The following is a 23,357-nucleotide window of genomic DNA, read 5'->3' as shown; positions in this document are numbered from 1 at the left end:
ATGTAATTACACCGAGATACTTCCGTACTGCATATTTAACAGACTACGTGGATGCAAGTGCTATTGATCTACATGAAAGTTCCGGATCATTGCAGCTATCACACAGCCCTTCAAAAGGACAGGTTTAGCTGTTAAGTCTGTTTCTCAGAGCGTAAAACCAGCTGGTAACAGTGTTCTGTAAATGCTGAACTGTGTGGAATATGCTGATTAGCTGAGTCAAACCAGAGCGAGACAAAAGTGTCCAGTGTGCTACTGTCTAAAAAAACCTAGACAAACTTGTAAAAATCCACTAACTGTAGAGGTTAATAATGTTCTAGAATGGTTGTGCAGAAGACAACTTTTCAGCAATTTTTCTAAAGCTGAAACGTTTTTCAGCACTTCTATCATAACCCAAAGCAACTGAAATCATCGGTCTTGCATTTGTAATAATTTGCAATTATCACTTCCTGTGTTCTCTGACACTTGTAAATTGTTGATACTATAAACAAGATATTATTTTATGGTTGCTGTTGAATATGAATGCAGCCTGTTAAAATTCCGTGGGTGGAGAGTCTAGAAAAAAAATAGCAGACAGAAAAACTATAGATGAGCTAACAAAAGCTATTTTGACCATATATTCTTGCTTTGGCCTTTGCTGCAATAGCTGCACTTTGATATGTAGCCACCAGTAAGAAAGATGAATTTCCCATTTAGCACCTCAAAACTACTAAATAACTCAACATCAGAGAGTAAAATTTCAAAACAGAAAAGCAGAGTATACAGGAAGTTTCATTTTCTTCCTATATATTGGTTCTTGAATTCTTCGTAGAAAAATTTCCAAACAAATTGTCACCTTCAATAAATTTGACCTGCATTAAGTGCTTCCTTTTTCCTGATAAGTTTCCTCCAGGTATGGCCAAGTTTACTTCATTCTGTCTGTAAAAAACATCTCATTTATGTTGTGCTTTGTTTTATATATAACATAATGCAGTAAAAAGACCAAAAAATGCTTAAATTGTCTGATACTGTCTGTTGCTTCTGACTGGAGTTGCATAGTCCATCACTACCAGGATGTTCTTGTTTGGGCCAGCTGTTTATCAGTCCAACAAATTCTAAGAAATCAAATGATATCAAACATGCTCCTTTAAGAGACTACTGCATTTTCTTTCAATATCCCATATACTCAATCCTGATTAGTTTTTTTCTCTTGTAGAAAAGGTCACGCTAGCTCTCATGTCATTGTGAGCTACGACTATTTCTCATGTGTGATGCTTGTTCCTCGGAATAAAGCAGTAAATGAAGTAACCTTTCAGCCTTTTGAGTGGTTAGGAAAAGGAATCTATAGCTTGTATAAAAATACACATTATTTACCAATTTTAAGCACATCCATAAATTACCAGTTAAATATTGTTTATGCTTTGCAGCCTCTTAGGGTGTTTCTCAGTCTTTTTTAAGGTGTTCTATAACCTCGAGCACAGCAATATCACTATTCCCGTAGGTTTGTACTCTGCTTTTTGAAATGTGAAGTGAAACATTGAAAATAAACAAACACTTTGCTAACTCTTTCCTGTTTTGCTCTGCTGTGTTGTAATGTCTGGAATACCTACTGAATGCCAAGTACTAGTTTCTCCTTACAGAATATTTGTAAACAGATTATTTCATCTGCTGCACAGCAACAGTGGTTTGTTTTCATGAAAAAGCTTCTTTTAGAAATTAAACTTAGTGTAGTTTTTAGTTTCTTCCCTCTTGATATTTCCCTACAGAATATTATCCAAACTGTGAAGTGGTGTTCATGGGGATGGCAAACATTCATTCTATCCGGAAGAGCTTTCAGTCGCTGCGTTTGCTCTGCACACAAATGCCAGATCCAGGAAAGTAAGTGGATGTTTGGTGTTCATTGCCTCTGTTTATGTGTTTCTGTGACTGCATTCTTTTGCTGCTGATTAGTAAACTGAAATTCAGTGTTTTTTGCCTTGGTGACTTTCCTGTGTAATAACGCTAAGCTATATTTTTTTTATTTCCACGGAATTTGAGCTAAAGGAAGTAATTGGTTTATTATCATTGAAGTGAACCTAGAAAATGAGATCTGGGATTATGATGTAGCCTTGAGTATTGATACTAGAATGTTATTACTTTCAGGTGAGCTTCTAAGTGCTAGCACTTAGGCTTACTTGCTCTTCCTGGATCTTTAATCTTTACAGCTTGGCTCTCCTTCAGAAAGTTCTGGTGGTGTTCCATGTACTTCACACATTTACAGTGTCATTTTAGGAGACATATTTCATAGCCCACTAATGCTATGGGATAACCAGCCCCTAACAGCCCATCATCTCAGCAGCTTCTGAGGTTGGGTCTTCACTGTGTCTCTGTAGTTGCACCAGCCCTGTTTCCCCTACCGCTTCCCTGTTTTGAATTTGCTGCTAAGAGTCCTTCCTGGTTTCAAAGTAGATCCAGAACAGCCACCCTTACTAAACTGCCCATGGAGATCTTCATAGGGTGGAGGTTAAGACACCTGCAGCACACCTTGTAAAGCCTGGGGATAGTTGAGATACGGGCGATTGCAAAGGCACCTCAGGTCCCACCCTTTCAGGAAGCACAGAGCTGTCAGGAGCATATGGCAGAGTCCCAAGATACACCAGTGGTACTGGGACTGTGGAGTAACTGAATCCTCAGCTCGGAGGAAGGGAGACAGCAGCGGCTACTGAATGTAACGGTTACCCAGCAGTGGTGGGTGGACCACCCTTGCTGGTGATGTGTTGTGCCTTCTCTGGGAAAATGTCATTTAAGCTTCTTGCAAGCCGTATGCAGCAAAGCACATACCAGAGACTGGCTGTTTCTCACGTGTCCTGCATGGCTTTGTTTCTTACAAATCTGGGAGAGTGTTAACGAGACGTAAATGAAAAATACTCAAGAATGACATTCACAGCTTATTAAAATAGGATCATTGACTTGATAAATTCAAAGATCCAAACCTGAAAGCATTTCAAAAGAGCAACAACTGTCTTCCCTTGTTTTCCTCTAGTTGGTTATCAGCTCTGGAAAGTACCAAATGGCTGCAGCACTTATCTGTGCTTCTGAAATCTGCCCTACTTGTGGTTCATGCCGTGGACCGAGACCAGCGACCAGTCTTGGTGCACTGCTCAGACGGCTGGGACCGAACCCCCCAGATAGTGGCGCTGGCCAAACTGCTGCTAGATCCGTATTACAGGACCACAGAGGTTTGTAAACCATCTGTTAGTGCATGAGGTAGTTACCAAGTTTGGGTCCTTCTCTGAGGAAGTCTGTCTAGAAATTATTTCAGTTTTTTCCACTAGAAAAGGCACTAAAGCTAGCAGGAGTTTACCAACAGTAGTCTGCACATATAGTTACATATAGGTATAAATATAGCCTGTAATTCAAGAGCAGATTGTATTTTCCCCCTTTGCTGTAACTGCACAGTCATGGTCTAGGCTTCCCCAGATTTAGCTTAGGAATATGTAGTACAGAATGCTCCATAGTGCAGTTTCCATTACACCACTGCGGTTTCTCAGCCAACTATTGATACAAAGCCTTTCTCCTGTCTGGATTTCCCAATTGTGTGTTTCTCCAGTTTCACATTTTCGTTGTCCTCTGTCAGTTATATTTCTCTTGGTTTTTCAGGCTGAATCTTTTTTCCCCATCACTTTTCAGCATTGTGTAATATGTGATGGCTGCATTCCATCTACCAGCCCACATGCAAGATGCCTTTGTTGTCTAGAACAGAAGTGTGTCTCTGAACACTGTGCCACAAACTGCTGCTTAAAGCCTCAGACATGAGAGGACCAGAAATTTAAACTGCAGTGATGCCTTTTGGATGAAATAGTGGAAACTTTTCAGATCCTTTTTCACATAGGTTCTAGAAGTCAGCATCCATCTGGTCAAAACACACTGTTCTGTCCTTGGCACAGAACCTCCTCCTGGTCCCTCCTGAGAGTGCTGTCATTCCTGTCCCAAGTGCAGAGTTCTTCTGGACACACCCTTTGCTTTCCTTCTTGTCACCACTACATTGGAGGAAACCATAAACTCTAGCTGTCTATACAAGGATCCGAAATGTTTTGGAAAATGAGTCGTCAGCGTTGTCACATTTCAAGCTTTTCAGCTATCAGCTATTATTTTTCCTCTAATTATAGCCATTGACTTAATAAGCATGCTCTACAATTTTTCTTTCACTAAGAATCAAAACCTTCCTAACCTGTGATGGGTTTTAGGTCCTGTAAGATGAGGCGTTCCATTCAGGTGCTCAGCTAGGCAGTGTTCTGCAGTGTTCTTTGCCCTTTTCATTTGCGTAAGAAATCATGCAACTCGACCTTTAACGAACCTTGCTGGTATACACACAGGCAAGTGCTCTCTCTGAGCCTGGGTGTCCCTTCCTGGATGAATTGCTTTCTCTGCCCATCATTTTCAAGGCAGAGCTTTAAAATTTCCTCTCCTGTCCAACTGCTGATTACCGTGATCCAGAAGGGTTTGATAGCGATGAAGTTCCTGCTCGCCCCTGCCTGGCCCAGATAGGGCTCATCTCAGGATCTTCCCTGCCTGTTGCTGAGGACTTAGCCTGCCTTATTCCCTTTCCTGATCATGTAGGCTTGGTAATTCATATCTGTCCTAATTTAATCGAGCAGCAGTTCAGAACACAGAGGCATTAGGTAAAGCAGTAAAGATAAGTGATGAGGGGCAGTGCTGAGGCGAAATGGGAGGGAGTGAGGACACAATAAGGTGATTCCCATGACTCTCAGGCAGTCTTAGCAGATGGAAGCAAAGAGAAATAAGAACTTTTCATCTGTACTTTCATTTCTGCAGGGTTTCCAGGTGCTAGTGGAGACAGAGTGGCTGGATTTTGGCCACAAGTTTGCAGATCGCTGTGGCCATGGTGAGAATTCGGATGACCTAAATGAGCGCTGCCCAGTGTTTTTACAGTGGCTGGACTGCGTCCATCAGCTCCAGAGGCAGTTCCCTTGCTCTTTCGAGTTTAACGAAGCATTCCTTGTGAGTTGTGGCTTGAGAGATTGCTGTTTTATAGACTGCTTCTAAACTAGTACCCAGTACTAACATACTAGAGAGCCCTGAGGGGTTTCTGATTTTCCCATCTATCTGTGATACGCTGCAGCCTGATAAAGGAAATGGGAAAACTGCCCAGATACAGTAGAGAAAAATACTTGTACACTTCGTGGGTCTGTTCACTCTTAAAGCTGAAGCAAGACTCTTGAGGACTTCTTTTAAAGTTTAAAGAAATAAATTATACAAATTTAATAGTCTCACCTAAGAGGTGCTGAAATAACTCTGGTATAATACATCCAAACAGCATGCAAAAAGTCATAGTTACTGCCAATAAAACTTCCCCCTGCTTTGATCTTGTTTTGAGTTGAAGACGACTCCTCTAAAAACAACCTCCCCTGTACCTTTCCACTCAGTTTTTGTGCTGAAAATGTGTAGGATATCGGAGCTGTGTTTGTTTTCTTTTGAAGCAGACAGCTCTCCTATTAGAAATTTGGCTAGGATGGTCAAAATCAGTTCTGAAGGCCGGAAAGCAGGTCTGTGGGAAAGTGGCAGTCACTGACTGCAGGACTCGTAATCTGAAGAATAAAAGTTTTTATGAAGTGTCTGATCCACTAAGAGATTTAAAGCGCATTCCTGTGATTGTGGTTGACTTGAATTACTGCTTGCCAGCTCAGCCATGTAACCGAGTATATGTACGGTCCCAGCTTAGCTCAGTTGTGAAATGAGATACGTAAGGTTATAACTGCCTTCACGGCACACTGCTAATCTACGGGAGCTGCGTGAACATACCCTTCGTATTCTGGCCTTTTCAGAGTAACCCACCTAATTTATTAGAGTATTGAAGTACTTGTCTTCATTTAAATGTCTGAATAATCCCATGGAAGTCATTTATATGCTTAAAGTTAAGTTCACATTAAGCTATGACTGGGGCCACTGCATGGACTGAATAATGATCAGAATTTCTGTGCTGCATTAATGTTTTGTAGCAGAGGTAGCGTGATTCTCTTCCTTGCCTATCCTACAGGGCTATGAGTTTGAATTGGCAAGACTTTTATGCTTGATTATGAACAAATATGTTGTCTTTATATTTTCCCCTGATTTTAGTTACAATTTTAAAAGATTCTGCTATGCTTGAATTCTTTTGCAATTAGTTTATAAGGAGGTACGCAAAAAACTCCGGGTGTATTTGTATATCAGCTTTTAGGAAGGGGCTGTATTGCCCTGCGAAGGAAGGATTTGTTCCTCCTTAAGCCTTGAATGTTGATTCTCATGTTAAGCTGATATCTTCTGCCATATGACAATGCTTGTATTGATCTGTGCAGGTGAAATTGGTGCAGCACACCTACTCTTGCCTCTTTGGTACATTCCTGTGCAACAATGCGAAAGAGAGAGGAGAAAAACACACTCAGGAACGGACCTGTTCTGTCTGGTCTTTGCTGCGGGCAGCAAACAAAGCCTTCAAAAACCTGCTCTACTCCTCCCAGTCGGAATCTGTATGTATGCTCCATTCCCCACCGTGCGGGGAGAGTCCCTGTAGGTACAATGTTCTCAAAAACGTGTACCTTAAGAGAATAGCCAAGCTTGTGTCAGAAGGGCATCGTAACGGCTTAACCGTTGTTGTGAATACAGCATAGAGAGGCATCTCCAGAAGAGCATGCTCTGCTTATCGATGCTTGCCTTTGAACATTCCGTTCACTCTGACGTTTTAAGCCTTACATTAAGTTTGCTGATACTTGAGGAATGTCAAATGCAACCGCGAAAATTTCTCTATGCTGGAAACGTGTTTTCTGTAACTAGATATTTTGCTTTATTTTTGTAACAGAAAACATTTCAGTGTTTGACAAATAGACCTTTGAGAGAACTAAACTATGTCAGAGGAGTGTCATAAAATTGCGTACAAACCTAGACACTGTGTCTATATTCATCTTACATCTAAACAGAGAAAGTAACTCAGATTTAGTATGTCTTTGTTTCTCTTAATACTTTCATGTTTTCAGTTTGACTCTTCTGCAGTAATAGCTTGCTGAAGCTTCTGGGAAGGGGCTCACCTTTTTGTGTATTTGATAAAAGGTCACGTAAAACTTTGAGAGATGGGGTATTGTAGGCATGTGAACAAACAGTCAATCATCAAATATCATCATGATTAGGACAGCAAAGACTTTTATAAATATTTAAAGCCTTTTTGTTTATAAAAGTATCCAATATCATAAACCTAACTGTAAGGACTATACAATGTTTTTGCATATGATAGATGTGGCTTTGAATTCTTCCTTAAAGTAAAATTAAAACCTTAGTATGAAAAAATTTGTGCCTACATTTGTTACAAAAAGATGAATTTTACATTCAGATCGGCCCTCTATGCTTGTCTGTCTCCCCTGGACACCAGACGTGCAGCCTGCACTCAGACTGCGCGCAGATCCCGTTTGTCACTGCGACAGCCAACGTCAGAGAGAGCCCTTCAAGACTTTTCAACCTGACGTTGTCATCATAAGAGCAGCTGCGATAGCTGTGAGCATGAGACATTGCAGATAAATATGGCTTGTGAGGACTTTTAAAGCTGTGGATGCATCTAAGTTTTCCCTGGAAATAACAGCAGGTTTGCCCAGGAGGAGCTTAAAGCTGTGGACAGACAGCCGTTCTGTCCTTGGGCTGCCCTTACGTCTGTGCTATAGCCCGCAGTATAGATGCAGTCTCGGTGACTTGGCCTCTCTTCTCAGTGAATACCACACTGTACTGTACTAGGCTAATTAGGATAATTTGTCTGTATGTGGGAGTTTTAGTAATTTCCTCTCGTATGCATCTTGTTGTGGTTTTGCTTCAGTCTTTGAAAGGTGCCTCTCTGATGTAGCCACATCTGTTATAAAACCGTAGTCACTCAAGAACAGCATCCACCAAACCAAGCCACCCCAAAGCCCTCCCTCTGCTCAGCGCCAGGGACACCTGACTGTTTCTCTGCCATCGCCTGCTTTTCCACAAGGAAGTTGCCTGGGAAAGGAATGGAATTGATAGAGTGACCCAAGGTGGTTTTAAACCGAAACAGAAAGCATATTCCACAGTCAAGGAATCCCTTTTAAGAGCAAACTGCCTCTTCAGCAAAGTATTTCTGCACGTACTTAATTTTTAACATATGAGTGCTTCCATTAAAGACAGGGTTAGCTTTGATGAATTGGAGCCCGTAGAAGGAGGTTATTAGTTCAGCTCTCATATGGCAGGGTATAATACAAAGTACAAGGAAATCTCTGCGCTAACAATGGGCCACTGAGTTCTTCAGCAGTTTAAATTGCTCAGAAGCATTATTAAGGTGTAGATTCACACAGAGCACATTGCAGTAATTCATTCATGAGGAGCTGAAAGCCGGCATTGTTATGCCTCAGCCTCTGTCTCTGAAAGAAAATTATATATCCAAGTGTAGCTGATTAAAAATGCCATAGCTGCTCCCTGGCTTTCAGAGTTATCTAGTGATCCAGCAAAGCCTCCCAGCTGCAAACCTGAACGGTCAGTCAACTACCACAATCGGATTTGAACGCTTCTCCACGTTTTGGGAGCGAGCAGTTTACCTTTTCTGAACCTGGCGTGTTCTCCCCTCTCAGGTGCTGTATCCAGTGTGCCATGTGCGTAATCTGATGCTCTGGAGTGCTGTTTACCTGCCGTGCTCTTCCCCCTCTACGCCCGCTGATGACACCTGCGCCCCATACCCCGTTCCAGGCTCTAGCCCTGAAGATCAGCCTCTGGGCAGGTGAGCCTAGAGCCCAGAAATCCCATCCCGTAAAGTAAGATCAACAGAGAATATTATGGGATATGAAGAGGAGAATACTTGTGGTGGGAGGGAAGTATTTTTCACAGGCTTATTTGTGGGACTGACTGACCTACCCAAAAGTAGTCTGTTGCTGTTTCAGTTTGGAAAGCTGTTAAGTTTCAGAGGTGATAGCATAACAGAGAAGATCAGCAAATAGAATTAAGCTCCGGGTACTGCATTGCCGTGTAGGATTCCTTATATCCTTGTGGGATATAAGCTTTCCTTTGGTTATCTTGGATTTGAGTTGATTGTTGTGTAACTATTTCTTTGCTTTTTCGTACAATGATTCTGAGCATGTATTAATTAGGAGTTGTGACCAGATTGTAAGCATTTGTGCTTTGTGGTAAAAGGATTATTCTGGGAATGTTTGAAGTCTGATTGAACATGTCTTCTTGATGGCAAACAAAGAAAGTACTGAAGCAGCTCTGCATTACAGATCATCAAAATGTGCTCCTAGATAATACTTCACAGAAGTCCATTAGTTAGCAGATTGTTACTGTCCTAATTGCGGGGGGAGTTTTTGAACCATAGTAGCTAAGCACTCAAAGAAAAAAAAAAAATCCCCTGACTTTGGATTCTGATTATTTGTTCCTTTATAGGTTACCAAAGACAAGATCATTTGACAATCTGACAACAGCCTGTGATAGCAGCGTGCCTACAACCAATCGCCGTAGCAGTGACCCCAGCCTCAATGAGAAGTGGCAAGAGCACCGTCGATCTCTGGAGCTGAGTAGCCTCGGTAACCCTGGGGATGATCCCTTCGATGGAGACAGCCTGAGTAAACAAGGCAGGGCTCCAGTTGGAGCAGAACTCTCTGTTGCAGCTGGTGTGGCAGAGGGACAGATGGAGAACATTTTGCAGGAGGCCACTAAAGATGATGTTGGTCTGGAGGAGCACTTAAGGGGTAGCCTAGAGACAGTAGGTAAAGGGGATGAGATTGCCCTGGACAAAAAGAGAACTGAAAATCTACATGGGTATGTCAGTGACTTCTGTGAAAAGGCTGAGGCAGATAAAGGTGTTGTAATGAACAATCCAGCAGCCAACCCGCATCCGGTTTCACAGGGTGCTTCTGAGCTTGAAGGACAGCAGGATGGGCATTCTGATCTCAGTAATGCCATCCAGAACTTAGCTTGGGTGAAAGGACTACAGACTGTTCCTCTGGAGGGCTTTGTAAATAGAGACGCTCAAAAGAACACGGAGGAGGAAGGCGTTAGCAAACCTGAAGGAGAAGCAGAGAGCCTGTACAATACAGCGCAGGCCAACCTTCTGTTACCTCTGACAATCCCGCACGAGGCAAGAGCATCCAACATTGAAAGTTCTACAGAAACCTTAACAGAGAATGAAGTGAAGCAAGAGCTTGTTCCTAAGGGCCCTTGCCATGGACCTCACCTGGTGGACAACAGCACTGACGAGCTTTCTCGAACTATTGAAAATAGGCCGGAGGGGGAGAGCATGCCAGAACTTCAAAAACAGGGAGCAAAAGTGCATAGGACTTCTGGTAGCAGCAACACACGCATCCCAATGCCTTCCCCTTGTGCCTTGCCTTTAGCTGAATGTAAAGATGAGATTGTGTGTAACGGAGAGCTGGAGCCCGAGAACAAGATGACAGAGAAGCCTGCGGGGTTTAGTATCGCCCAGAAATACCACGTGACAAATGGACACTGTGTGAATGGAGAGGACGGTAGGATCAAAGCCTCTCTGAGTCGGCAGGTCTCCACAGCTAGCTGTAGTTCTGCACAGTTTCACTTGAGGAACTTGCACCAAAAATGGATGGTTAGTCATCTTGGTAAGCAGCAGGCAGCCAGCAGCCCAGACCAACCTGCCAGAAGTCACCTGGATGATGACGGGATGCCTGTCTACACTGATGTCATCCAGCAGCGCCTGCGCCAGATAGAAACTGGGCATCAGCAAGAAGTGGAGACCTTGAAGAAGCAAGTGCAAGAGTTGAAGAGCCGGTTGGAGAGCCAGTTCCTGAACAGCTCCTTACGTCTCAACGGTGATTATGGAGACGAAGTGGTAAGTGAAATGGTAATTGGGCCACTGCTGGAAACAGTGGGCTGGTTAGTCACGTTCTGGATCTCGCCAGCTCTTAGTTCATTAGTCAGGTAGTGACTTTTTGGCCATACAGGCTTTTATAAAACTCTCAAGGTCATTCTGAAGCAGGCAAACAACTGTTTGAGCACACAGCAATTACGGCTAACTAATATTCTCACTGTATTTCAGTTTGACTATAAGTAGCAAGGTGTTCCACAGCGTACTCGCACATACCTGGGCACCTTCACTGGCCTATTCCAAAGAACGTTTGTTTCAGTGCCGTTTTCGTGAATGGGCAAAGATAATTTTCTAAGGATGTGAACGTGTCATGTACTGGGACAGGAGCGTAGGGCTGATCTCTCAGTGCTTTGCATGCTTGGGGTAAGAAATTTGCAGCAGCGCCCGTGCTGTTAGCTCAAACCCGTGGAGTTTGAGCCATCCCCTTTTCAGATAGCTGGCCTGCTCAAGGCTCATTAACTGGAATAAATTAAGAGCTTTTGTGACAGCCTTATGTCAATGAGGGTTTTTCTCAACAAAATTAAGAATTTTAAGGGAGCTTTTAAACTGTTTGTGCTTTTACTTTTGAAGTCTTAAAAGTAGAGCCTTATGTTTGAGGTGTGATTCAAATACAGTACACTGATTTCTGTAGCAATTACATGATCTATGTAGCTGTGGTGGCAAAAGAAATTTTAAAATCAGAAATGAAGTAAGTGTAATTCCAACTTCAAGATCTCAATAGCTGGCAAGTTTTCCACACATCTCTCTATGTCTTAGATGGATTTTTAAGTTGATTCTCCCCTACCTGTTTCTTACCTAATTTCTCCTCCTCTTTTGAGTAATAAATAATACTAAAAAATCATAAGAAATACAGTCACTGGCCTTATACTGTTTCTGGGAGGTAGCACTGATTCAACGAACAAGCAGGAGTCCTGCTCTGCAGAGGCCGTTGAGCACAGAGCAGTTCTGCGGATTGCTGAAAAACTTGGAGTTTGTTAGTTAAGTAAAAGAAATGAAGAGGGGAGAGCTACATGAGAAGCAGGTAGGCACAGGAGGAGGAAGGGGGCAGGAAGGGGAAGGGTGAGGAGACGTAGAATCCCTGAAACAGAGTTTGTATCTTCCTGGGGGTTCGAACGTGAGGCAGAACATTGCCCTGCTCTTCCTACGTGCACGTTAATGATGTGTTTTATGTGCCTGCAGAATTGGGCGAGGGGGGGGGAACCACATATACAAGAGGCATCCAACTTTATTTTAATATTGTTTAGAAGTGGCAGAGGTGCTGGATAGTCCCAGGTACATTTGTTGTGAAAAATACTCAGAGCCTTCTTGGCTACTCGCTTTGGAGAGAACAGCACTAAGTGCTGCTTTTGGGCGTCTTTCAGCTCTGAGCCCTTTCAGCTGGGTGTGACTTCTGTCACCGGCAAAACCTCGGGCTCCTTGGAGAAAGTTGGTGCTTTTGCCTTCATTTGTTATACTCCCATTTTTTAAGGGCCTTCACAAGAGTGCACTGTCCTCTAGAAAATTCACTGTTTTTAAGAATCTAATATCGACCTTCTATTTGTGCCTCAACTTGGGAGGAACAGGTTTGCTTCTGGAGCTTCGGAGGTGCCCATTCCTCAGGCACAAAAAGACATTCACTCAAGATTTCTTGCTATTTTTGATATATTTTAAGGACTGGCTGAGTTTTAAGTGAGTTAAAATACAGCTCTACCTGGCTAGACTGTATTAAGGAAGCATTATTCCCCAAAAAACTATATATGGCTCAAATTTTGCGTTTCCCCATGTATGATTTGGCTTGTATTTTCTAGAATTGTTACCAACAAAAGTATATATTACTAGTATTAGTTTTGAAAGTGAAACAACCTTGGGAAGGAGATGCAACCATGAAATTGGAGCCACAGATAGCAGCTTTTTTGGTTCATCACCCAAAGTGTTGCTGGAACTCTGTGCTAACACAACAGAAAACAGATTTAAAATCCATTCTACCTCACAACATCCTGTCATCAGAGGGTCAAAACCTGAACCCTGCCTGGGGTTTGGGGGTTTTTTTTGGGTTTTTTTTGCATTTCACCGCTGCAGAAACTGCTTCAATGTGCGGCATTCGTAGTCCCATTCACAAAGATACTCTTGCCTTTGCTGCCACGTGCGCACTGTAGGTAGGTGCCTGGTTACGACACTCGCCCTTGCGGTGCAGACAGAGCCTGCTCTTTCTTAACAGGAGGTTCCGCTCCTCCCCACGACTGTCCGGTTTTTATTTGTACAGAAGTAGGACTATGGGAAGGTTCTGTTCAGCTGTGTTTGTTTGCCAACAGACTTCTATACCCGACTCGGAAAGCAATCTGGATCAGAACTGCTTGTCTCGCTGCAGCACAGAGATTTTCTCTGAAGCCAGCTGGGAACAGGTGGATAAACAGGACACAGAGGTACAGACTAAATCCCTGTAAATCGCTCATTCTTCCGGTAGGATGGGATGTTCATAATTCAAATTATCCTACAGCCTTTGGTCCTGTCAGCTTCTTGTCAACTATCTTCCTTGCATTTCACTTGTCTCTCGTACTTTAAAGATGAGTACCTGTGCCTATGAGCCCTCTGCTCTCTATGTATGAACTCTCTGAAGCTGTGGAAGGGATGAGTAGCTGAAGGAGCCTTAGGTGCACACATGCTTGGTGAATATTCTTGGCCTGGATGCTTCTAAAGCGCAGGAGAAAAAACAGGGAATTGGACTTTATGACTTAATTTCTGTTTGTGTGAGTGTAATTTAGTTCTCAAAGGGAAATCTGTTCCCAAAAGGAAGGTTTCTGTCATCTGTCTTCAATTGTTGCAAACAATAAATTTGTGCGCTTAAAATAAAACAAGCGCTTTCCTCGTGGCGCTTTCCTTTGAATTTGTGAGTGCAAATCAGATGGATTTGTTTCTAATTGCCCTCTCCTTGATAAATTTGGCTTTTATTTCTCCCAGGTGACACGATGGCTTCCAGACCACCTGGCTGCACACTGCTATGGCTGCGACAGTACGTTCTGGCTTGCCAGCAGGAAGCACCACTGCAGGTAACTCGTGCACCGACGGAGGCTGGGAGGGAGCCATGGCCATGGCTTGAATTGTTCCCTCCCTGGTTAAACCAGGAAGGGGTTTTGTTTTGACATGTAGTTCCTTTCTCAGGGATGGATGTCAGACCAAGTGTTTTATTAGAGTAGGGCTGTGCACGCTACCGAAGGAACCAAGAGCTTTGGAAGAACAGAAAAGTGCCTCCTGTTCAGTTCCAGTTCATGCTGAGTATATATTTAAAAAGGCAAATTTGGTATCTGCTCCACCCCAGTCTGAACAGATCCTGCCATTTTTCCTCAAACTGGATTTGGAGGCAGCTAGCTGTTTAGCTTGTTAAGTATTTTTTAAAAATACTGGCTTGTCATCTTAGCATTCAATAATTCAATACTGCAACTATATGAATAGCATCTTCTTCCCATTATGGGTTGAAAACCTGCTCCTTTCCTTCTCCAACTACTCTTCCCTTTTCATTAAATTGCTCTTGTAAGAGAATTCTAATAGGACACCTACCTGAAAGAAAAATTTTCTGGGTTATTCTTTGCCCAATGTGTTGCCAGCAGAGGCTACAACAGCTAATGCAGTCGGCAGGGGCTAATGAAGGACAGATGGCAGAGGCCCTCTGATTAGATCATACTCCAGTTAGAGACAGGAAATCTCAGATTTCTAAGTTACACTTCACATAAATTCCTATTCCTGATTTCTGGACATGAGAAAACTATTTCAAAAGAACTGTCACTTAAATAAATGGCAGTTACCACATTTTGATGCTTCGTTGCTTTTTGAGGTTGTAGAGAATTACAGACATCTTTCCTGGTTTGTGTCCTCCTTATGTTTTATTCCATTTATCCTTCTTGTAAAGATAAAGCCAGGGAAGAGTGAACAGAAGTTGAACGGCTCTGATTTTTTTTCATGTCCGCTCTGTGCAAATTTGTATGTCTCAGGGCTTCAGATGAAATGTACAATTACTAAGCATGGAGTTGTACACATCTGAAGGGTTTTCTAGGAGTTAAAAAGGTGTTTTCCTTTGTCCTTCTCCTAGTGGTGTCTGTGAAGTGTGCCCGTCAGCACTGTCACCCTGCCTCCCTAGGCGGAGTGACACCCGGCACGTTCAGTCTCCTAGGCCTGGGCTCTGGAGAGCGCCTAGCGTGCGGATACACACAGCACAACCCCAGCACTGTGAGGAGTTACACGGGCTCCGGGTTTCGAGTTTGGTTGCAAATTTCCCTTTAGAGTTTTTGTTCCTTCATCTTTCAAACATCTAACCTGGGTTGACCCAGCTGACCACGTAAGCTCTGGTGGTTTACGGTAGAGACTGATAAGGGATGGCGACTGACAAAAAACCTGAGTATTTCCACAAGTATTTTCAAAAACGCAGTGATCAGTGGAGGTCTGCTCAGCATCTTACCTGGGGGTGAAAATGAGTTGAAACCCATACAGTGAGAGGCCTTGAGCAGGATCCAAATATCCAGCTTCCTTCATTGCCAGGATTTGCTGCTTTTGCCCGTTCCCCTCTGAGCTCTTTCTCCCCTCCTTGCAGGGACATTGACCGTGTCGATCAAATCTGGTGAGCATTTACAACAGCCTCTGTCTGTTGTCTGTCTGCGTTTTCTTGGTAACGTCTCCAAACTAACTTGGTCTATTCCCCCTCTATGTTTTTCACTTGCCTAGAAATCACTAGAAATGAGTTGTGGGTGGTGAGCACAATCTGTTGGATGTTTAGATCCCTATAAACAGGCCTCTTCACAGCAAGGCATTTAGGACTTGGCTTTCGGTAGCTTAAACTGGGATGTGGATCACACTAACGCTCGCCATCAGTAAGTCGTGTGTGTGAGTAACAGAGAATGCTTCACTCCTAACTGAGAAGAGACTGTCCTTCCAGTTTAGCCAGTATGCATTTTTTTTGCCTTATTTCTGGGATAAGTCCATGTGTTAGAAAACAATTCTAGCGTCACTGCGCAGTGTGTTGACAAAAACCTGCCACTTATTTTAGAAGGGCTGAAAACACCGTGGCAGTAACAGGTAACGCAAAGTTGGTAGAGGGTTAGTATCACCAAAAAATGGATAAATAGCCATGATTTAGTAAGAGGAGGAGGTATCAGTAGTGTGGTTCAAAGTCACTGTTCCTCAAAGGAGCAAGATAGCTTTTCTAGCTTGTTTTTTTTAACATCTCTTTTTAATCTCTCAAGTGAAGCAGAGGACCACCAGGATAGAAAGAGTGAGTTGTTCAGAGCTTTCTGAAGCTCGGGGGAGAACAGTTCAAGAACACTGTTATCTGTCACAGAAGGATAAAACAACAAAACCACCCCAAGCACATGTTAGGAAGCTGGTGAGCTACAACAAACAAATATTTGTTTTAATCCCTCTGGTTCTTTTTTTGACCTCATCCATCAACCGTGAGTTTCTGCTGGATAATGGTTCTTTGAGCAGCAGAGATGTGGGTTGTCAGAACTGCTTTTCTGCAGGGTGTCTCTGTGTAACACCTCACGGGACTCTGTTCGCTCCTGCTGGTTTTTCTGATGGTAATTTCTAACAGGGTCCTTTAAGACGACTTCAAAACCACTGCAGAAAGGCCAGGAGACCAAAATGAGCCCATTGAAGTGAGAAATGGGATTTCTCTGCCGACTCTTTCCCCATCAGTGATCAGGATCTGGAAATCTTGTCTCTTGGCAATGAAGGATTAATCAAAGCTGCCAGGTGTAGGCAGACTTCTCTGTCAGTCTCTTGGCAGCAGTAAATCTTTTCTAGTGCAGAACAATAATGGCACAAAATCCTGATGCCAAAGAGTTAATGAAAAGGGCATCAGGCGTAGAGGTAAACCTGCAAAATTCAGGTCCCTGGGGTGCTGTCCTGAACCCCTTGTTAGGATCTGATGAGTTTGGAGGACAGGGTGCTGCAGTGCTCACAAGGCTGGCTCGAGCAGCAGCAGGTTTTGAGAGGTGCTGCGAGAAGAGCAGGTAATTATTTTCAAGATTTAAATTTTATCCCTTCCTCCTGTGAGGTGCATGCGCCAGCGTGCCTCCACCAGCTGACATCTGACAACGTGTGTGAGACCACTCACCCTGCCGCAGCGTTACTGCCGTTTCTGAGCATGACCTACCTGGCTGCCCGTCTCGTGGCTTTGCATGATCCTTGTTGACTGAGTTTTACTTTACGCAGAAGTGCAGGACTGCCGGGAACGCCGCAAAAGGGACTGCGCTGCTGGGGCAATGGGAGGATTGCATCAGCTGAAACTGGTGTTAATTGTTTTCATCTGTCCCCTGCTTAAAGTTTCCAGCAGTGCTCTTGAACAGAAGGAAATATTTCTGTGCTGGTACTCAGCAACACGCACTTGTAGAAGAGTAAAGCAGCAGAGGCTGTTCCCTCCTGCCAGGACTGCAGCATCCAGTCTGTCTCTAACACAAAGCTGGATCCGAGATGTGAGCAGGGGCCAGACCACCACATTCCCCACCTCCTTAGGGAGGAAGGCCCCTTGTTTGCTCTTCCGTAGCCCCTCTCGTAGCCGTGTGCCCCCACGGTAGCCGTGACAGTGATGAGTAGCACTGTGCTCCTCTGCAGGACACAAGAGCGAGCTCAGCCCTGTTTGACACGGCGGTGTTGTACAGAAGAGCTGTCACTGTAGAGACACGTAACGAGCTGTAATTCCGTACTGCAGTTTGTGCTGTGCTCCTTTCTGGCGTCCGTTGCCCAGAGCTCCGCTTTTGAAGCGAGCAGCGCAGGGCGCAGACGCCGCAGGGTGTCTTTGCACTGTCCTGGTGCGTCGGGAGCAGCAACTGCAGCCTCCAGGGCTGACCCTGTTGCAGCACTGTGAACAGTATAATTTTAGAACTCAGGTAACTTTGTCAAACTGCTTCTAATCTTTTCTTTTCCTTTTCTCCTCTGTTCCTGATACAAGGAATTGTGGCAATGTGTTCTGCTCCAGTTGCTGTAACCAGAAGGTGCCCGTTCCCAGTCAGCAGCTCTTTGAACCCAGCAGAGTCTGCAAATCCTGCTACAGCAGCTTGCACCCCAGCAGTTCCAGCCTTGATCTTGAACTGGATAAACCCATCACTGCCACGTCAAATTAAAGTTCCAGCCTCGGAGCAGCGGGGGAGCAGCTGTGCCGACTCTTCCCCAAGAGACGTGCAGATTCTCGGTGGGCTGAGGCTGGGAGGATGCGGGAGCTGTGCACTTTGGAGGTTGGGGCGTGGAACACCGCTCGGCAGGACAGACCTGGAGGACGTACCGCTGGATTGTGGGATTCTCCTTTTCCAGCTGTTCCCCCTTTCCTTTCTGTCCTATCTGTGTGTATGTGTCTATGCGCGTGTGTGTGTATATATAATAATATATATATGTTTGTTTGCTGGAAGATTGTGGAAGTGGGAAGGGAGCTGGTGCCAGAACCAGATTTCCCTTTTGTGTTTAACTGCCCCACTGCCGAACTGTTGCAGACAGACAATTTTGGGGAGGAAAGGAGAAGAGGGGAATTGGTCCAGCCGATGTGCAGAGTGTGAATACCTGTAGCGTCAGCGCTAGTGCTTTCAATCACTCCCGTTACTTCCAAACAAGAAACTGCTGTTTGGGAACCTGTTGCTGCTAGAAGAAATGGGAATCTCTTTCCCAAGAGAGCACTCTCCCTCTCTGTTCTTAGAGTGGGCTTAGATATCCTCGCTGCGTGAAGGGGAATCGGTCACGGATTTCCATACTCGGCGGCTCTGCGTGCACGCGTGATCTGTGTGTTCTGTTGCCGTCAGCCCTGCAGCTGTGGCTCGGAGAGGAGACACCTGGACTGGCTGGCTAAGGAAAGTGCGTGCTTGTTTGCGAGAGGTGAGAAAGGGATTGAGCAGGCGGCCAAGCTGAGATGGGTTTTACACTGGCGCCTCTCTCAAGTTCTGTAAATGCAATTCATTATTTAAAACCGAGTGGGAAAGTAGATGACCTTCAACTTCTGTCCCTGCCCCGTCTGTAGGATGGTTTACTCGATGCAAAGCTACTTTTGGAGCAGTGCACTTGTCGTGGTTCGTACAAACAGGCCGTCGTGTGCTGTTGTTCAGACTCGCACTTTAATGAGACTATCCAAACCAACGAAAGAGCAACTGTGATACGCTGGTGTTTTCGCTGGGCTTGGTCCATGAGGAGTGCACTGGTGCTTCTAATGCTCCTGGGACGTCTCCTCCTTTTGCAGTCTTTATTCAGTATACTCCAGATAGGAAAAACCTGCCTGAGGATTTTATACAGACCTACAGTACATCATGGATTCCCCTTCTTCCTTCTGTCCCAATCCGAGTCACTTCTAAGGTCACCTCATTAAAGTGTGAATCTCTTGAATATGTTTTTTAATGAGTGTTAGGTACTCCTCCCCTTCTCCTTCTGATAGAGCCTGCTTAGCGCGGTTTGGCGAGGAAGAAACGTAGATCCTGCTTCACAGTGTGTTGCCTGGACAAAGTTACAGCTTCTTGTGTGATATTCTCAAGAACAACAACAAAAAAAATCCTGCTGGAGTATTTGAGAGTTTTAAATACAAAACCTCAAAATCTAAGAAACCTTGGGAAAGGAGTGCTTCCCTTCCCTGGAATGTCAGAATTGCATAATCCAAAGCGAGTATCACGCAGAGAAAACAATCTCAGTATATTTGTTAGGCCTGAGGGGGAAAAGAAAAGTCAAGGTATTTTATTTTTTACTTTGAACTTCCCACACCCTTTGCAAGGGTCGTTACACTGCTGCGGCGCGAGCTTAAGATTCCCAAGACAAAGATGAAGGTCCGAGGCCGGTTTAGAGTAGTGGGGAGGGCGTCTGCTAACGAAGCGTCTTGGGATCTCCTCGGTGCGGGTTTGGAAACGTTTTCCAAACCACCAGGAGGGAAGAGCAAAGAAAAAGATGGGTTCTCCAGTCGAGTTGTGTCTACGAGTATTTGTTCCTAAAGCAGTGCAGCGAGTGTCCGGGATAGACCCGTGGGCGTTGCTGCTCCCTGTAAAGCAGAGGCGGCTGGAGCAGGAAAAGGGTAACGTGCGGCTCCCAGCTCCGGCTCTTCCCCCGCGGGGCCGGTGAGAGGTCTGACGTTGGGGGACGCGCCGACGTCGTGTGGGTTTGTGGTGCAAATAGTCCCAAATGAGTCTGAGGTTCTGCAGTTCCTAATGACAGGTGCCAAGAGGTTATGATACGGGTTTGGGGGTCTGTGATGTACAGTGTGAATAAATGCTTGCAGCTCTTAGTCTTTTTTTGATCAATGAAGCACTTTTTTTATTAATATTATTTTTCTTTGTATGTAAAGGAGGAACCAGTATCTCTCCATAGCTGTATATATAACCGTTCTCTCCTAAAGAGAGTAAAGTGCTCCTATATTTTTCATTTTTGTCAAAGCGAGAAGTAAATACTTTAGAATTGTTAAATATATAAATAAAAGTGAATAAAGTTTAGACTTTTGCATGGGAGCATTTGCTAACACACTTTCTAATTTTTTATTTTTCTTTCCTCTCCTTCGTAGGGGATATATTTGAGGTTCAGCAGAAACACCAAGGCCTTTGAAAAAGGAGGCTGCAGCAGGCTGCCTCTTGCTTTCTTTTCCACTGTGTGTCTTTGCAAGGAACAACAAACTGTTGCTCCTAAACTTAGAAGGAAAAAAAAAATATTAAGCTTGGTTTTCCTGGTGCGAGAGTCCCAGGGAGGGGGGGAAAGGACACAACCTGTGCACACCACCGGGTCCGGTCAGTACAATCGGCACGGTTGTCTGAGGCTGGAGAACCGTAAGAGTCTCCTCTTCCTCGGTACCTCGTTTTTCTTTTTCCCCTGAACCACCCATCATATTGCAAAGCGTTGATCTGACAACGTTAGCCCAAATGTAGGAGCAGCCCAGGTCACCCGGGAATTCCCCCTGCTGCTCCCATTTGGAAAAGGAAGCTCGATGTCTTCCCTCCCCTGCAGCGAGTGAGCAGAGCGAGGTGGGGCAGGAGACAGGGCCCGGTTCTCATTTGCACACTTTCTGCCTTACTCTCGATGCTGGATGGTGGAGCTGTGGCTCTTTGGGCACAAACCAGACTCGCTCAGGTTCACTATCTTTTAATCTTTTCCCAGAAGGTGGAAAACTCAACTGCTGTTTGTCCTGCAAAAGTCTCTTCCTGTGCAAGGGTCCGATTATTCTCATTTTCCTCGGACCACTTGGTTTCAGCCGCTTGGCTGCACGCACTCCTGTCACGTCAGCTCCTACTCCATCGCTTCTTTTCTTACATATTTGAAGGCGAGAGAGAGGATTTGCCCTGAATTCTCAGTCAGGGGGACTGAAGAGCTCCTTGAGCAACTGTGAGTTATTTTGGGACAGGCCTGTTCTAATCACAAGACGTTGTGCACAATCGCTTTCTAATCTCATGGTATTTATTTAATCAAATAAAACTGCAGATTCTGGGCAGAGCTGTGATCGCAGCTGGGGTTTGTATCTACAGCTTCAAGAATAAGAGAAAGAAAAGCATATATAATGTTTTGCACTATTAAGAACATGCAAAGGAACAGCAGGTTTTCAATTATACACCAGAATTTGATTTTATATAGCTCCTTTCATCCCTGAGTTACTTCAGAGTGCTTTTTCAATCATTCATTACTCTGTAGACGTTATGCGCCCACTGGTGCTGCCAGCCCCGGACCCCGCACCGCCGGGATGTTCTCTGCTTGGGAAACGCTGAGCAAAGTCCCGCGAGTCTCCTCTGCTGATGTCAGAGAGAGAAATCTTAACTGCCGCAGAGCGTGGAGCTGTTACTGTGCTGAAGGGCTTCGCGTCGGGGGCGTCAACGGGCAGGGAGCTCTGCTAGAGGAGCTGGCATCGTGTCGGAGCTCGTTTGCCGGTGATCCGTTCTTCCTAACGAATGTCCTTTTCTCTTCTGTTACAGCTCTCGAATGGCACGAGAGCCTGAAAGGAGAGCAGCGCTGCGATCGCAATCCGCAGCTTTAGCGCTGTCTTACACGCTGTAAAACAATCTCCTTAACGTAAAGGCGATTTGTGCGGCTTATCGGGAGTCTCGCAAATAGCGTTAGTGGCTGAGGAACAGGACAATCTCTGAGCGCTGAGGGTCCCTCTCGTCCCCAGGTAGGACAGCAGCCAGCCCAGCCTCTCCTTGCCGGCAGAGGCAGCAGTGATCTTACAGGCTGGGCAATTAAATTACCAATTAATTAATCATATTAGTGAATTGGATGGGTTGAGGTGTGGCGGCAGCAGTGTCTAGGATGGAAAACCAAAGGCTCTTTGGTGAAGGGGAAGGTGTCGGGAAGCTCGCCGCTGCTCAGGAGAGGCTGTGGGCTGGAGCCCACGCTGGAGAGGTTTGGAGCTGTGAGGACACTGCCGAGGGCCGCAGCCGCGTGCAGGAAAGCTGGGTGGGTTCCGAGCCCGTCTAACAGCACGCTGGTACTTTATGGTTAGCCTGCGATTGTCACTGTAATAGATGCTGAATTAGTCAGTGCGAGGTTTTGAGAAAGCCGTGTCTGGGGTCGGTGAGAAGACGGGGTTTCACTGGGCTGTGCTGGAAGGGGATGCTCGGGCAGGCCAGCTCTCCGACGCTGGTGATCCGGTGCGGGATCCGGTGCGGGTTTCACTCAGTCCTTAGAGCCGCCCTCGGCTAGAATCCATCACTGGCATCTCGGAACTGGCTGGTGAGTTCCGTGGAACAACCTTTCTTATTCAAAAAGCAAAAGCAGTGATTTAGGCTCTCTTTTTGAGGCATGAGATGAGCGATGCCGCCTCTGCTCGTGCAGCGGTGCAGCCTGCGCTGCCCAGCACCGCGTTGGTGCTTTTGGTTTTCCTCTGACGGCCAGAGGAGTGATTCTCCAGCAGCCCAGACCCACCCCGGGCAGCGTGAAGTTCCTTTTTTTAACAATTTGGTTCATTTTTTGATGAAGGAGGGAATCCACCAGCATTAGAGCAAGGATGCAGAAAGAGAAACGGAACCTTTTAATGCAGCTGCGTCCATACAAGCGTTTGTCCATCTCGCTGTCCCTACGCCATAGTGACGTGCCGTTTCCTGGGCAGAGGAATAACCAGTTCCCATCCCTCCATTTTACACATGTAACACAGGCATCGGAGCTCGGATTGTCGCATTTCGGGATTTAAGATTACCATATTCTTCGGACTTCCAAATTTTTTTAAATGCTGCTAAAGTTTTATCTTACTATTTAACAAATATGGTTTTTTAAACCGATTTCCCATAGTTATGTTATTAAATGATTTTTACCTTGCAGTGGCAACAGGTGATGCATTTGATTGTACATTTTTTTTTTTGGTGGGATTTGTATTAAAATGACATCTGAAATCTTGATTAATTACTTCAAGAACATTAAATGTTTTAAAACATGCAAACCGATGAGAGCAGAGAGCTGTTTAGCAGCAGTATAAATGTTAGACCCTAGCGCTTATTTGTTTGTAACAGCATTTATTCTGCTGTAGCCTCAGAGTGAATATTTAGATCTTAATAAATTTGTCATTTTCCTACACAGTGACAATTTTACAGTCCCTTGTGTTTTCTGTATCGGTGCATCTGCA

The 23,357-nt window shown here is 44.8% G+C and overlaps 1 protein-coding gene across 13 annotated transcripts in view; it reads left to right on the top strand.

The window, feature by feature from the left end:
• Positions 1-23,314, top strand: part of MTMR3 (myotubularin related protein 3) — an 86,731-nt gene extending 63,417 nt beyond the window's left edge. For 11 of the 13 annotated variants that reach the window (XM_054844090.1, XM_054844080.1, XM_054844085.1 and 8 more), the window contains 10 exons: positions 1,743-1,854; positions 2,999-3,194; positions 4,792-4,977; positions 6,312-6,482; positions 8,580-8,725; positions 9,385-10,801; positions 13,129-13,239; positions 13,775-13,863; positions 15,399-15,425; positions 17,754-23,314. In XM_054844090.1, coding sequence (XP_054700065.1) covers positions 1,743-1,854; positions 2,999-3,194; positions 4,792-4,977; positions 6,312-6,482; positions 8,580-8,725; positions 9,385-10,801; positions 13,129-13,239; positions 13,775-13,863; positions 15,399-15,425; positions 17,754-17,925 — 2,627 coding nt within the window. In that variant the 3' untranslated portion in view covers positions 17,926-23,314. The remainder of the gene's footprint in view (positions 1-1,742; positions 1,855-2,998; positions 3,195-4,791; positions 4,978-6,311; positions 6,483-8,579; positions 8,726-9,384; positions 10,802-13,128; positions 13,240-13,774; positions 13,864-15,398; positions 15,426-17,753) is intronic. The other 2 variants (XM_054844079.1, XM_054844091.1) reach the window with 2 other exon arrangements.
• Positions 23,315-23,357: the final 43 nt, after the last annotated feature.

Source organism: Grus americana, chromosome 16 (assembly GCF_028858705.1).
Source record: "Grus americana isolate bGruAme1 chromosome 16, bGruAme1.mat, whole genome shotgun sequence".
Classification (NCBI taxonomy): domain Eukaryota; kingdom Metazoa; phylum Chordata; class Aves; order Gruiformes; family Gruidae; genus Grus; species Grus americana.
Note: the sequence above shows the minus strand (reverse complement) of the source record. Positions and strands in the feature narration are given on the sequence as shown.